This window comes from Takifugu flavidus, chromosome 13 (genome assembly GCF_003711565.1).
Source record: "Takifugu flavidus isolate HTHZ2018 chromosome 13, ASM371156v2, whole genome shotgun sequence".
Lineage (NCBI taxonomy): Eukaryota > Metazoa > Chordata > Actinopteri > Tetraodontiformes > Tetraodontidae > Takifugu > Takifugu flavidus.
In genome coordinates, this window is record NC_079532.1 from 4,571,610 (window position 1) to 4,585,721 (window position 14,112).

General features: G+C 41.2%; 3 protein-coding genes across 8 annotated transcripts; 1 reads left to right on the top strand and 2 right to left on the bottom strand.

Moving 5' to 3' along the window:
• The first annotated feature begins 641 nt into the window (after positions 1–641).
• On the top strand, positions 642–8,212 carry man2c1 (mannosidase, alpha, class 2C, member 1). 4 transcript variants are annotated; one of them, XM_057051835.1, is made up of 27 exons: positions 642–718; positions 1,164–1,309; positions 1,747–1,872; positions 1,959–2,082; positions 2,166–2,236; positions 2,312–2,489; positions 2,565–2,754; positions 3,196–3,302; positions 3,391–3,501; positions 3,582–3,674; positions 3,828–3,944; positions 4,028–4,123; positions 4,204–4,349; positions 4,586–4,709; positions 4,849–4,970; positions 5,051–5,136; positions 5,208–5,354; positions 5,439–5,518; positions 5,834–5,928; positions 6,061–6,165; positions 6,261–6,417; positions 6,487–6,630; positions 6,732–6,841; positions 6,939–7,018; positions 7,094–7,236; positions 7,307–7,410; positions 7,550–8,212. In XM_057051835.1, exons 2-27 carry the CDS (start codon positions 1,209–1,211, stop codon positions 7,659–7,661), a joined length of 3,069 nt encoding a protein of 1,022 aa, XP_056907815.1. In that variant the 5' UTR covers positions 642–718; positions 1,164–1,208; the 3' UTR covers positions 7,662–8,212. The 4 variants fall into 4 exon arrangements, with proteins under 4 accessions (XP_056907815.1, XP_056907813.1, XP_056907814.1 ...); XM_057051833.1 differs by having other exon boundaries at positions 2,312–2,754; XM_057051834.1 differs by having other exon boundaries at positions 668–718; positions 1,201–1,309; positions 2,312–2,754.
• Positions 7,683–11,812, bottom strand: neil1 (nei-like DNA glycosylase 1). 3 transcript variants are annotated; one of them, XM_057051841.1, is made up of 10 exons: positions 11,638–11,809; positions 10,587–11,051; positions 10,398–10,517; positions 9,687–9,795; positions 9,502–9,595; positions 9,288–9,409; positions 8,346–8,373; positions 8,198–8,268; positions 7,915–8,119; positions 7,683–7,820 (listed from the first exon to the last, which is right to left on the bottom strand). In XM_057051841.1, the coding sequence occupies exons 2-10, from the start codon at positions 11,024–11,026 to the stop codon at positions 7,774–7,776; spliced, it is 1,236 nt and encodes a 411-aa protein (XP_056907821.1). In that variant the 5' UTR covers positions 11,027–11,051; positions 11,638–11,809; the 3' UTR covers positions 7,683–7,773. The 3 variants fall into 3 exon arrangements, with proteins under 3 accessions (XP_056907821.1, XP_056907820.1, XP_056907819.1); XM_057051840.1 differs by having other exon boundaries at positions 7,683–8,119; positions 8,204–8,268; positions 11,638–11,812; XM_057051839.1 differs by having other exon boundaries at positions 7,683–8,119; positions 11,638–11,811.
• Positions 11,813–11,983: 171 nt separating this feature from the next.
• On the bottom strand, positions 11,984–14,083 carry commd4 (COMM domain containing 4). The gene is made up of 8 exons (XM_057051842.1): positions 13,942–14,083; positions 13,670–13,741; positions 13,520–13,585; positions 13,390–13,429; positions 13,005–13,124; positions 12,635–12,715; positions 12,335–12,511; positions 11,984–12,240 (listed from the first exon to the last, which is right to left on the bottom strand). The coding sequence occupies exons 1-8, from the start codon at positions 13,942–13,944 to the stop codon at positions 12,200–12,202; spliced, it is 600 nt and encodes a 199-aa protein (XP_056907822.1). The 5' UTR covers positions 13,945–14,083; the 3' UTR covers positions 11,984–12,199.
• Positions 14,084–14,112: the final 29 nt, after the last annotated feature.

Genomic DNA, 14,112 nt, shown 5'->3' on the forward strand with positions numbered 1-14,112 from the left:
TGCCTATTAATGTACCAATTACATCACTGCCAGCTAAATTTAGAGCCTCACAAGGAGGAGACTTAAGGACAGAGTTATTATAGATTGTTTCATTAACACTCATTACTGAGCAGTAAGTAACTTTTCCGGAGGTATTTTTGGTAAAATAAAGAGAAAGAAAAAGATTTAGAAGTGACCGCTCTGACAACGAAGTTAGACACCACTGAGTTATTAATGACAAGACAAAAACAAAGAACAAGAACAAAGTACAAAAATGCATTAATAAAAATACATTTGGATATTCAACAAACTTGGCTCTTTATTAGACCTGTAAAAGTCTTAATGCCCGTACAATTTAGTGTGTTGTTTGAATATTTTCACTTGGTAAAATTGTAAAATGATGAGCCCAAGCTGTCATCGATGTTACCTTTTAACAAATAAGAATGCTATCTCATGGTAAATCGAGGAAAAAAAAGCCTTTCTGTTAAAATAATGTACTATTTCACTTGACTTTCACTGTTAAGAAGGGCACTTCACAATTTACAGACTCCAGAACGATTTGGTATCAATGACTTTGATTTTGAATACAAAAATCGATACAAACACAGAACTATTCGGGCGGAACGTTTGTGCTGAGCGTTTTCCACGACGACCACATAACAGCGTTGCACACAAGCCGCCACCAGACAATTCCTGTGCGGAATAGCACACAAATAAGGAATAAAGGATATTGAATAAGGCAAGTTGTGGCTGTTTGATTTCCGTGTAGCAGTAGACCCATTTCCTTATTTACAATATCAGGGCTAAGCTTTAGAAACTCATAATAAATAGAGGAGTAAACTTTAGGAAGCCCTCTTGCTGGGATTGGCAAACCGCAGTAGGTATCGGCAGACACTAATAATAAAAAAAGTCCTAATCAATGTATAGGTAACATCTGTAAAGTACAAGTTCATCAGATGCATGCGAAGTCAGACTTAACACGGATGTGTGTGGTCTCGCTCATATCAAGAAATCCTGGAAGACAAAATTGCACAAGTCTTCTAAATCAGATTGCCTAAGACCTTTGACCCCTGATGCAGCGCTGTGTTTTTCTTTTTATTGTGGCCTGGCGTCAGACTCTCCTTAGCATCTACCTGTTTGACCATCGACCCATTTTCGTTTACTTTTATATCAATTCTGCATAGAAACCGGACGCACCTCCGTCGATTTCCGTCCTTGCAGGTGGTGAGATGTATCGACAGCCTGTGTTGAAGAACAGACGCACTCTTCTCGAGAGAGCCGAGAAGTTCATCTCGAACATTTATTTCACGGACTGCAATCTAAGAGGACGGTGAGCAACTCTTGGTGGAACACTTTAATAAGTAAATACACATTATACGCAAGTTTCCAGCTGAGATTGTTATTGAAGGTAGGAATTATCCAGAAAGATTCAGTAAATCATTTTCTTTCTATCACATTCCTTTTTACGGCATTTTACACCCAATTAGCCATATAATATTTTTTGCGCTTATTTTTTTGCCCACAAGGTGGCGGAAGCGTCCTAGAGCAAATCTGGTCTCCTGCAGAAGGACAGAACTATAGTTCCAAGGCTCTTTCTTAGCACTCTTTCAGTAATTTGTTTCCACAACGTCGAAGACTGTCGTTTTAGGAACTCAGTATATTTGGTTCTCTTTGGCACCAGCTCCCAAGGGCCCTTTATTACATCTTCTGGTGAAGCAAGAATAATGTCAGAGATCGTCAAGCTGTAAACTATCTTATTCTCTGCAGGCTTTATGGAGAATCATGCCCATTGGAGTCCATCTCCTCCTTCCTTTCCTCAAAAAGGATTCCATTTACAGAAGCTTCCAAGCAGACATTTGTACCTTATAAATTGGGGAGCACCTTTGGACCAACGTATGTAATACAGTCTGATTTTACCATTATTAAAATCTTTTATTCCCTTACATTTTGGCCATTATTTCAGCGAATGTTTCTTAAAGGTGGTGGACCTGTTGGTTTAAATTGCTTGTGAAAGTACCAGAGGATTGGAGAGGAAAAGAGGTTCATCTTCTTTGGGAAAGCGATGGTGAAACAATGGTCTGGAGAGATGAACAACCCGTTCAGGTTACCTGCATTTATTTAAACGGGCCTATATTAATGTGCACATCCAACCCACTGACAGAATTCCCGGTGACATGTAATCATAGGGGCTTTGTACAGAGGGGGAAAAGACCAGTTATATTCTGTCTGAGTGTCTGAAAGATGAGGAGCCACACAGGTCAGTTAACTGAAACTGTTACTATCTAGACTTGTTGACCAGATTTTGAAAATATTATATACTTTTGTGCTTTAGTATCACAGTTTACATGGAGGTGGCCTGTAACCAGCTGTTTGGAGCAGGTCAAGGATCCATGATTTCAGCTCCAGATCCAAACCGGATGTTTTCTGTCAAAAAGGCTGAGTTGGTGGTATTTAACAGGGGCGTCCAGGAGCTGCTGACGGACTTTGAGACATTGACGGACATCGTGAAGGTCCGGCCTCAAAAACGCTTTTTCTTCTTGTTTATTAAAGTTATTGTTGAAAAATTCTGCTGTTTTCCTCCCCAGGAACTTGGCGAGGGCGAGCAACGAGGTTACCAGGCCCTCTTTACAGTCAATGAGATGGTGAATCTGTGTGATCCCTCTGATCCCAGTTCATTTTCCAAAGCACACACTCTGGCTCAAACCTTCTTCAGCCAACCCAATGGAGAAAGCCAACACACCATCCATGCTATGGGTCACTGCCACATAGACTCAGGTTCCAGAACCTTTTTTCCTGTCACATAAAGATGAGGGACAGACCTTGAGTGTATAAAAATGTTTGGGAAAATAACAATCTTAAGAAACAATTGTGTCTGCATGCACTTGTCAGTTTTGTGTGAGCAGAACTAGTCAAGGCCAAGGTCTCTCCCTTTATCTGTTTGGGCCCTTCTCATGCAGATATCCTTTCAGTGGTGCCATTGTTTTCTAGCTGATAGACTGTATTAGACACCTTTCTGTCTGGAATAATATTATCTGGTGGGAAACTGATAATAAGGCTTAATTTGCAGACAGGTTCTGTTTTCTGAAAATGCCTTTTGTTGGATTCTGCTGAGTTTTCTTGCTCCTTAATTTTGAAGCCCAGATGAAATAACATGTGCCACATTTGAAAACTAACCATTAAAAGTTGAAAGTGTGTATTTAATACCTGTGTGTGCAGCATGGCTCTGGCCCTATGAAGAGACCATCCGCAAGTGTGGCCGAAGTTGGGCGACGGTTATCCAATTACTGGAGAAGAACCCAGATTTTGTGTTTGTTTGCTCTCAGGTAATTCCCCATTTATAGTAAACTGTATCATTTAAATATCTGCTTCAATTATGAGCATGGTTCCTCAGTGGTGTTCTTTTTTGATCAGGCCCAACAGTTCCACTGGGTAAAGAGCTGGTACCCAGGACTTTACTCCCGGATTAAGCATTTTGTCAAGAAAGGCCGATTTGTTCCAGTTGGAGGAACGTGGGTGGAAATGGTAAAAGCTTATTTTTATTTTTTTTACTTCAGTCATAATTTCAACTTACTAGATCAAAAAGATAATAAATATTTTGTTAGGATGGCAACTTGCCTTCTGGTGAATCTATGGTGCGGCAGTTTTTGGAAGGCCAGCGCTTCTTTAACCAGGAGTTTGGAATCTACTGCAAAGAGGTAAGGAAAAGAAAGAACCTGCATACAATAAATGGAGCTCCTAACAGTATTTAACATGGTATAACTGTAGCATTCTTCATGTGTATTGTGTAGAACCCTGTGTCTTCATCTTTTTCATACCTGCTTCGTCTTATTTTTTTCTGTTTTCTTAAGTTTTGGCTCCCAGATACATTTGGCTACTCAGCCCAACTTCCTCAAGTGATGCAAGGCTGTGGCATCTCCAGTTTCATGACACAGAAGCTCAGCTGGAATCTGGTTAACACCTTTCCAGTAAGTATGCAGGCGTCAAGGTGAAGTGTGTGATTTTCCCATGAAAATGCTTTCAGTTGTGATTCTTTTTTTTTTTCCTCCAGCACAATACATTTTTCTGGGAAGGTCTAGATGGCTCCAAGGTTTTAACTCACTTCCCACCTGGAGATTCCTACGAAATGAATGGCAAAGTGAGCGATGTGAGTATTGTTGTTTCACAGCTTGACTGAGCCTGTGAATAAAAAAAAATCAAATCACAGGTGGTTTCCTCTGTTGACAGCTGGTAAAAACAGTGAGAAACAACCGAGACAAAGGCAGAGTCAATCATGGCGCCTTGCTGTTTGGATTTGGCGACGGTGGCGGGGGACCGTCTCAGTTGATGCTGGACAGAATTCACCGGCTCCAGGACACAGATGGACTTCCCAGGTCAGTTCCTGTCCCATCTTTAGCATCAACAATCAAAACCAAACTGAACATGAGTCACCACTTTTACGTTACCAGTGGGATTTGTTTAGTCAGACATTGAGTTGTGTCACCATCCGCACTTTTGTAATACTGATGTCACTGTATTACAAACCAAAAACAATTATGGTTTAGACAGTGAATAATGTAGGTGTAACCAATTATGTCAACGCTACTTCCATTTGCCATGTGTTTCTCAGGGTCCAGATGTCCAGCCCTGACAAATTCTTTTCTCATCTTCGAGCTGACACATCTTTGCTGTGCACTTGGACCGGTGAGCTCTTCCTGGAGTTGCACAACGGCACCTACACTACAGAGGCAAAGGTAGAATAGAAGTGTGATGAAGGAGGCAGTTGGGAAAAAAGAAGGAAAATCTAAAATACAGTCTGATGAGATAAACTTCCTAACTTTTCTTTGAAAGTGGCTTTTTTTTTTTTTTACAACTTAATCCACTTTTTTCTAGATCAAACTGGGGAACCGCCAAAGTGAGATACTGCTTCATGACGTTGAGATAGCAAGCAGCTTGGCCCTGTGTAGAGACAAGACGTTTCAGTATCCTGTGGAGATCCTGCAGAAACTGTGGCGGTGCAGACATTATTTTGAGTTCTGAAAATGAATAAATAATAATTATTATTTTAATAATTTTATTATATTTTCTCTAACAGGTTGCTTCTCCTAAACCAGTTCCATGATGTTCTTCCTGGCAGCTGTATAGAGATGGTTGTTGATGATGCGCTGGCTTATTACGAAGGTATATTGTCATATCAAAACCATATTGTTGTGTTGTTATCCAAAAGGAAAGCACAACTCACTGTGTTTTAGAGATCTGTAGTGATGGCGCTGCTCTACTGCGTGATGCCTGCGGGGTCATGGTGTCCAAGGGCAGCTCTGCTGGTGTCTTTAACTCTCTCCCCTGGGAGCGTCTTGAGGTCATCCAGACACAAGAGGGCGCTGATAAACCGAGTCTGGGTATGTTAAACATGATGTGTATATTTGTTAGGGTGTTTCTAAATACATCCCTGTATCATGGATCTGTGATGTCTGGTTCTGCAGCTCTGGTGAAAGTCCCGAGTATCGGTTATTCTCCTGTCAAAGACACACAGCCTGTGACACCTGTCTCTGTCACTGTCCAGGTAGGTAAAACTACAAGAATTCATGCAGTTGTTATTCTCTACATCCAGACATAGAAAAGCCACAGAGAGCTGAAGTAAACCAGCAACGTGGTCCAAAATCCATGAGCTAGCTGACCACACCCAGGAACGATCTTAGGCGGGTCCTTGTGGACACCCATTGCTATGGTTTCAGCAGTCAGTAACAATAACTGGGGTTTATAAGTTTTCTAATTAGGTTCTCCACTTTCCTCCCTCAGACTGTATGTTGTTTTTCACAATCTTGTGAGATGGTTAAGTTTGGGGCATTTGGCTAACATGTGTTGCGTAACATTTCAGAATGATGGCACCATCCTGATGGAGAACGGGATTCTACGGACTATCGTAAACAAAAACGGCACTTTGGCGTCACTGTATCTGATCAGTGCAAACAGGTTGGGGAGGTTATAATGTGACCTTTTCCCGTCTCTGACGACAGTGAGAAAAGATCCACTTGACAATGGTGGCTGAAAAAATTAATTATGCTCACTCGAGTCAATGTCACTTTGTAATCTCCTTTTTTCCAGAGAGGCCATCTCTGATGGTTGTCAAGGGAACCAGCTTGTCATATTTGATGATGTCCCTCTTTACTGGGATGCCTGGGATGTCATGGACTACCATCTACAGACCAGGTATCCGTCATTTCACTGTTACTGATAAATACGTTTTTTTTAATCAAATCTTGCATATAACAATTCAATTATTCATGCGATTGATAAAATTTTAGGAAATCAGTGCTGGAGGTAGTGCAGCCGGCTCATGTTGTGACCTCAGAGAAGCTCCGTGGTATCATCAGCTTTACCCTCCGGATCAGCGATAAGAGCACCGTCACACAGGAGATAATCATGGACGCCATGTGTCCTCACCTCAAGTTCAGCACACAGGTAACTTAAGAAGATTAACGGTGGCTGGGGAAATCTGAAAAATGACTGATTTATTCACTTTGATTTCAGGTGAAGTGGGCTGAATCTCACAAGTTCCTCAAGGTGGAATTCCCAGTGAAGGTCCACAGTTCCAATGCTACATATGAGATCCAATTTGGTCATGTGCAAAGACCCACACACAGGAACACTTCATGGGATTGGGCCAGATTTGAGGTGCAGCACAGCACTCTGACAACTCTTAAGCTCGTGTTTAAGCACTCTGTCCTGTAGCCTTTAGTAATGCTGTTTATCTTCCTTCACGGTGTCCTCGTCAGGTTTGGGGTCACAAATGGGCCGATCTGTCGGAGCACAACTTTGGCGTGGCGCTGCTGAATGACTGCAAATACGGCTATTCTGTCTACAAGAACACTATGACCTTGTCCCTGTACGGGTCCATTTTTCAATAGTAAACCAGAACTGTAATGTCCACTAAATGTTAGTAATGTAAGCACAGATGGTAACAGATGATGTCTCTGCCTCAGGTTGAGGGCACCAAAGGCCCCAGATGCCAATGCTGATATGGGAACTCATCATTTCAGCTATGCAGTCCTGCCACACGCTGGTAAGTTTTATTGTTCTTTCTGTGATCGTAGAACCTTACGTGCTGAGCTAATTGTGTTTCGTGGTGTGAATACAGGAACTTTCCAAGAGGCCTCCGTTATTCAGCACGCCTACAACATAAACTTCCCGCTGAGGTCAATCCGGTGTAATCCCGACACCGCTCCTTGGAGTGCTTTTTCAGTCAGCAGTCCTGCGGTCATCCTTGAGACCATTAAACAGGTATCCACTTAAATGCTGAGCTTGTCCTCTTAATTCCACCACCTCATGGTCTGATCTCTTTACATAATAGGCTGAGGACAAGAAGGGGGCCTTTGTAGTGCGGCTCTTTGAGTCACATGGGAGCAGTTTGACTGCCACACTTTGGACTACTTTTCCTGTCAGGGAAGCATGGCTGTAAGTACAGTTGATTGATTAGCTTTGGTACGCCACCACAATGGATTTTAAAATGGCGTGAAAATAAAGCTTAAAAATGTGCCCTTTGATCACATGATGGTTTCAAATCAAATTAAATGCTCATCTTCTCCCGTTACAGCTGTGATCTGTTAGAGAGGCCTGACCTGGAACAGCCTGCACACATCACAGCAGAAGGAATCTCCCTGAGCTTCACGCCTTTCCAGATTGTGTCTCTTCTCCTCATTTTATGAAGAAAACTCCAAACCCCAGGGTGCTCTTAAGCTGAAATCCATCTGATAAAATTTATTTTTACATGAATAAAAAAACTGAAGCATGTATATAATGGTAGAAAAGGACCGGTTATTATTTGCCACTCTGTTTTGCTGCTCTCGCACTCCGCCTCAGTGGACCTGCAACAAGGACAATGAAAGCTTCTTTTTTTTTTTATTCCAAAAAAAATTGATAAAAAAACCTCCCATGGATTAAGAAATCCCATCCGTTTACCTGCATCTGCCGGCACAGCACTGCTGTTTTTCCTCCTACGTGCAGTTGATTTGTTTTCATTCTGGGGTGTGTTTATTTCCATCTTTCTTCTCTTTGATGCAGCTTGTTTTATGTGTGCATCCTTTCCAGAGCCTGCTGATTTGATCACAGGTTCCTGTTTGATCACCTTTTCCGTTGTTGTCTTAGCGGTGCGACTTCTGGCCACCTAAAAAAGAAAGCGAAATGGATTTGAAAAGTTCAATCTGGGGTTCATTATAATGATTAAAAAATAAAAAATGCTCACCTTTTTCTTAACTAATTTATAATCATGGTCATCTTTTTTTGCCCTCTTTTTCACCTTTGGTGTCTTTGAATCTGTCAGTTCAAGCATTACCTTTAACGCATTGACAATTCTCATATTTTCAGCCATTCCTGTGTTGTGCAAATATTACCTTTAGGCACCATTGGACCTGGATCGCCCTGCAAGTTAAACATCACAAGCTTATACACAATGTCTGCAATTAAGATTTATAGGTTTCATATATTTTGGCATAAAATATTGCCATAAGAAAACAATAAAAAAAATAGCTCTGACAATCAGACAAGTGGATCAATGATGTGAGACGATGTAGCTCAGTTAAGGGGGACCAGTGGATTATTGGTCATTTACTAAGACCTAACAGATTGCTCAGTTTGGTCAGCTTTGGGAAGAAGTCACTTCAAAAGTCTTCTATTTCAGAATGATGCAGGGCTTGGAAACCTCCCTGCAACAAGAAATGTTTTTGCAGCCTCCCCCAGATCTTTGTCAATATATCCTGTTTGACCTCTGGAGGCTGTTGCTGACCCTGACTTTCACCGAGACAGACCGCTTATGTTACTTGGAGTAAGAAGAAAGATTCACCACACAACATGGCCACAGTTTGGGATGAATTAGTCAGCAGGGTGGGTTATCCTCATGAACAATGGCATGAGAAGAGAATACAAATAGAGAAAGAAAATAGAAAGCAGTCAAATATGATGGGGCTGCTCTTCCATACACAAGAGGTTCTTTCAGAAAGGTTTGGGTCAAAGCCCAAGATGGAGATGGAATTATAACTTTAGCCCTCTGTTGATGCTGCTCTGTATGGAAGCTAAAATCACAACACATATGTGCACAATTGCTACAACGTATAACTTTGGTTCTCTTTTGGCAACTTGTCACACAGGTATTTGAAATATTTATATTTTTAGGGTGAATTAATTGCTAACGCTAAACCAGTTTTCACTTGTTAAAATCTAAATAAAAGTGTCTTTTATTATTGTGGATTTATATTGTTTGGATTTATAGTTGGGTTGTTTTACTTTATTTTCTGTGTAAACTTGACACCGATGATTCAACTTAAAAAAAAACTCACTTTAAACCACATGGTTCTGCCATTGTGGTCCCGAACAGATTTCATTCCATCCACACAGTAACACTGCAGCCACGCCTCAAAGTCAGAGTAGTCCGCTTTCTCTGGATTGTAGAACGTTGCCCCTGAAATGTTTAAATAAAATGAAGTCAGGCTGCCCACTGTGAACAAAGGGGAGAAACGCTGAGTTTCAGCCAGAAACAGACACTGAACCCACCCAGCTTCACCACCTCCAGAGGTATTGTGTGGCACAGCCTGAGCAAGTCCGCCTTTTCCTCTTTCACCCTGGCGTTCTTGTTTCCGCCTGAGGTCTGGTGCCAACAGGAGAGAAAATGCCATTACAGATCATTCGGCCCGATCACCTGATGATGTGAAACACGATCAGCTGTGGTTTGTGTTCACCTTTGTATCTGTGGCCTCCGCTTTCACAGCGATTTTGTTTTCACAGACATCTTCTGACTCAAGAACTTCTAACACAGTCCTTGCCGGTACAAAGGGGGGGATGTTCAGCCTAAAAAAGAAAAGTACAGAATCATTTGTTTTGTCTGACAAGAAGCTTTTTTGTTGAGTGTCTGAATCATTACACCTCCGCACAGAAAAGAAAGAAAGCTATTCAGATCATATCGGAGGGGGGAAAAGAGTGGAACACAGGAGCTGGAACTGTGCTGAGGTCATGATGGTTGACCTCGAGAATGACTGTCTTCTTTCTCATTGGAATCAGCTCGCAAGGTAACCACAGCATTGTTCTGTGAATAAGGGCGCCCTGTGCTTTCTCAGATCAGGACAACACGCTGTCTGGAATGTGCAGACGCACGTCAGAGTTGGAAAGTTAATCTGAGGATCCTGCAGTGAACCTGAAAGCTGAGTCAGGTGCTCTGTAGTACTCTGTTTTATGGCAGCAATGATGTGTGGATTTAGCTGTTGACAAACATCCATCTTTTTTCAGGCTTTTCTTGGGAAAGTTTAGGAGCATTCTTCCTCATAGATGTGAAGACTTCCCTTTTTTTTCTCAAATTTGATTATAAAATGTTTAGGTGATTTTTCATTTACTTAAATGGATTTGTACATCTTTACAGCGTTAATAAAGATCCCATTGTTGTGCATTTCTGTCACCTGAACAGGATTTCAGCCCTCAGGTAGTTGCCAATACCATTGAAGTATTTTTGATTGAGCAGGACTTCACAGATGGGCCTGTCGAAGGCACGGTCTGATAGCTGAGACAGGACGTTTTCCCTGCGAGACAAACAAAGGGTCAGACGTTGATGCTTCAGTTGTGAGAGGGCGGCTTTCAGCATGACTGACCTGAAGCTTTTGTACTCAGTTATGACGCAGGGCCCTCTGCTCGACTGCCACGTCTCCCCAGGCTGCCAACCACCAAACCTGCGAGCGTCCACAAAACTCAGCACTCTGGAGGGCTTTTCATTGGAATAAAAACGGAGGTGGGAATGTTTGGGCAGCTCATCCTCTGACGTGAGTCTAAAATAACCAGACATCCCGAAGCGGAAGACTATGTCCATGGGCTGGTCAGCCTGCCCTGCCTTTGGCCTGCGCTTCATGGGAGTCAGCGTGAGTTTTACTTCCTTCCCTCTGGATGTGGCTGTGATGCGATAAGCCTCGCAGGTGAAGGACACGTCGGGGCTCTTGCTGACCTCTGATTTTCTGACCGCTCCGGTAAAAATGAGGCCGTTACACATTTTGTTCACATAAAGGCTGGCCAGGTGGAGCTCTGGTCCCTCGGGCATTTTGTAGGAACAAGCAAAGCTGCAACTGCAGAAATCAAAGTTGCTGAATAATCATGATGTTCTGAGGTCAATGACAATTTATGAGAGAAACAGAATTTACATCATGCAAATGAAATATTTCAGCTTTCTTTAGTGTTTTAGGGAGAAATATGATTTGACATATCATAATAGTAGTGGTAAAGTAATAAATAGTATCAAACAACTAAGAGGCTTGATCTAAAAGGTGTTAAGAAGAATGGTAACAGTTAACACAGAAGTACTTGGACGTTGTTTTTTAGACATTGTTAGACATTAGACATGCTAAATAAAGGCATGGACATCATACACTATAGTGTAATTATGAAATGACTAACTTGGAAACTTAGAAAACAGCTAATATGGAGATATAATATAAGGTTTTGTGTTGATTGAACTCAGTATCGCAAAATAGCGCACTATAAAGTTGGTCATCAGCGTAGTAATCTTTGGTTATTATCTTTGACAGTTTCATAATTTAAATTGGATTTCTGTTTGGAAAAGATTCTGGGCAGGGGTGCATTGACAGGTACACTCAGGATGCACGCTGAAAAGGAAGAATGAATTACCTGCAAGGAGTTGTAAAAGAAACTTACCAAAAGCAGGAAATAGGCTACGACGGTGGCAAAGTGTCGATTTAATTAAACGTGGACTTCATTAACACAGAGGTGTAGCTGAATAGTTAGATGTAGTTGACCTGCAATAAGGTGAATGCAGGTTTCCCAGCGTGGACGTTACAAAACATGTTGTGAAACGCTGTCTCGTTCGCGTGCAAATATCGCGAGATTTGAAGAAGACGTGATTAAGACGGTGAATGGAACGTTTCTTTAACACATTGAACTTTTTCAACATAAATGCACTATTGTTTTAAGGTGCTAGGAAGAGTATGCTTTGAAAAAACGTTTTTCAGATTTATTTAAAAAAAAGAATAGGAATGGTTAATAGAGTTTTTTTATAATTTAATGCACAGTACTTTACATAATTCCACAAAGAAACACACACAATTGGGTACTGTTCATTAAAACAGACTGACATTAACATATGATTACTAATTCATACAAAGAGTTTACAATAAAATATAGACATGGCACATGTGGAACTTCCTTGGGGCATCTGGATGAATTTCTGGATTATCCTCCGAGGTCAAGAGCACCGTCTTCACTGCAGAGCATTCATCATAGCCTGGGCTTGTTTAAGCTCTATGCAAGACGGACAAAAATGTCAAAGTCAGTTAACAATGCTTCCTAGCAAAGAGTTCCACTATCACAGAGGTGAAGAAGATGCAGAACTAACCGGCAAGCAGAACTCTAAACTTGTCAGCAGAAATAGAAAACACTTTCGTTTCCGTGGACCCTGGCATTGCTCCTTGACACTGCAGTTTTAGCTTGATTAAGGGTTCATTCACCTCCTGCAGTTCACTGGAGCTCAGAGTATAATCAACCCGCCAGGAGACACCTTCCAGCCGTCCCACTACAGTCATTACAGGGCAAAATTAAACAATCACTCACGAGGTGTCAGCAGCAGCATTCAAGAGCACTCCTTGGTTGTATTGTGTTTCTCTTTGAAAAGGGCAGGACAGACTGAAACACTTACGCCTCAAGCTTGTAGCTCTGAGTCTGTCTTGCAGGACAGAGTGCTTGTCTTCATAAGATTTGCAGAGTGCCGTTGTGTGTTCTAAACAAATGGGATGGATGTGGAATTAAATATCACAACACATTTAGACAAGAATACAAAGCAGTTTTGGACATTACTAAATCATCTAAGATTATGCTTGTGCCTTGCTGTGATTAAAATTGCATTGGAATTTTATCTGTACTCAAATTAAGATAGTGCACCTCTCAAAATTTCTGCCAGTCAAGATCAATAAAATCAAAAGCATAAAAATACATTATTCTGACATTTTGTATGTGTCTGGTAAGAATATTGTGCTTTAAGAAAGCACAAAGGACGGCACGAGGCTAACCTTTGGGCAGACCGAGCTGCTGCAGCTCACTGGACAGAGATTCGCTGTCAACATCATACTTTGCAGCGCTCGAGAAGATGAAGCTGAGCACGGCCACACCAGCTTTGATATCTCCACTTTCTGCACAAAACAAGGTCATAAATTCATGGTGTTCAACAAAAACTAGTAACTGGGTGATTGCAACGTTGTATGCTTCAATTTAGACATCGGTTTCATAGTTCTACAAATGACGAATATGGTTAATAAGCTTCTTTTTTTTTTGCCTGAGGTCTCCTTAAAGACAGACTTTGGTTTGGATTTAGTGCTCTAGATTTAAATGACAGCATCGGGTTTTTTAAACAGTCTAACAGTTCAAGCTTCTCCAAACAGTATAAGGACAACTTACCAAACTTTGCATCTGCAGTAAGTTTTGTAACTTTGTCGAACTGAAAAACAATAAAAAAGGAGATCAGACAGTTCAACTGACATAGCTGTAAACTATAATAAAGAATTACTCGATTATTTATAACTCTTACATCGATGCCTTCCCCAAGTAAATCCTTCAGTACTTGAGCACAAAGTAGTTTCATTTTGACACTTGACTGTTAAATTAATGACACAACAGCACAAATTTAATACACACAATTTAATAGTAAGAATTAAAATAGTTTATTTTTTGTACTCACAAGCCTTGCTAGTGTGCTAATTTCGGCAAGAACCCAGTCTGGGCAGTCCAGATCTCCACAGAATCGGAACCGCTGCAAGAAAAACGTTTTGTTAACAAATTCATGTCAGACTTTCGAGCTACAACTGGATCCTACGTTAGCTCTATGCAAGATGCAAGCTAGCCTGGCTATCTAAAATAAGCCATAAAAAGTGTTGACTATGTAAAAATTATTTTGTAGGGGTTCTAAATAAGCAAAAATTAAAGATTACCAAAAGTATACTAAGATTTTACCATTGTTGTCAGCTGATTATCCGCTGCTTCGTTTTCTTCGTTGGTTTTTTCCTCCTGCTTCTTCTTCTTTACTTGGCGTTTCACATTGGACACAGTAGCGCTCTACCGCCGCCATTTGGCGCGGAGTGTAGCGCCATCTGACGTCCGAATTCAATTCAATAATTCTAATTT

Bases quoted from the DNA above. Each gene is read 5' to 3' on its own strand.
- man2c1 (XM_057051833.1), top strand. From the start codon at position 1,209: ATGTATCGACAGCCTGTGTTGAAGAACAGACGCACTCTTCTCGAGAGA. The intron at 1,310-1,746 runs GTGAGCAACTCT...TATTCTCTGCAG, and splicing joins GACTGCAATCTAAGAGGACG to GCTTTATGGAGAATCATGCC. The intron at 1,873-1,958 runs GTATGTAATACA...TGTTTCTTAAAG, and splicing joins GGGAGCACCTTTGGACCAAC to GTGGTGGACCTGTTGGTTTA.
- neil1 (XM_057051839.1), bottom strand. From the start codon at position 11,026: ATGCCCGAGGGACCAGAGCTCCACCTGGCCAGCCTTTATGTGAACAAA. The intron at 9,796-10,397 runs GTGACAGAAATG...TTTCTTTTTTAG, and splicing joins AGGGCTGAAATCCTGTTCAG to GCTGAACATCCCCCCCTTTG. The intron at 9,596-9,686 runs GTGAACACAAAC...TGTTGGCACCAG, and splicing joins CGGAGGCCACAGATACAAAG to ACCTCAGGCGGAAACAAGAA.
- commd4 (XM_057051842.1), bottom strand. The intron at 13,125-13,389 runs GTAAGTTGTCCT...TGTTTTGTGCAG, and splicing joins TACTGCAGATGCAAAGTTTG to AAAGTGGAGATATCAAAGCT. The intron at 12,241-12,334 runs GTTAGTTCTGCA...CGTCTTGCATAG, and splicing joins GTTTAGAGTTCTGCTTGCCG to AGCTTAAACAAGCCCAGGCT.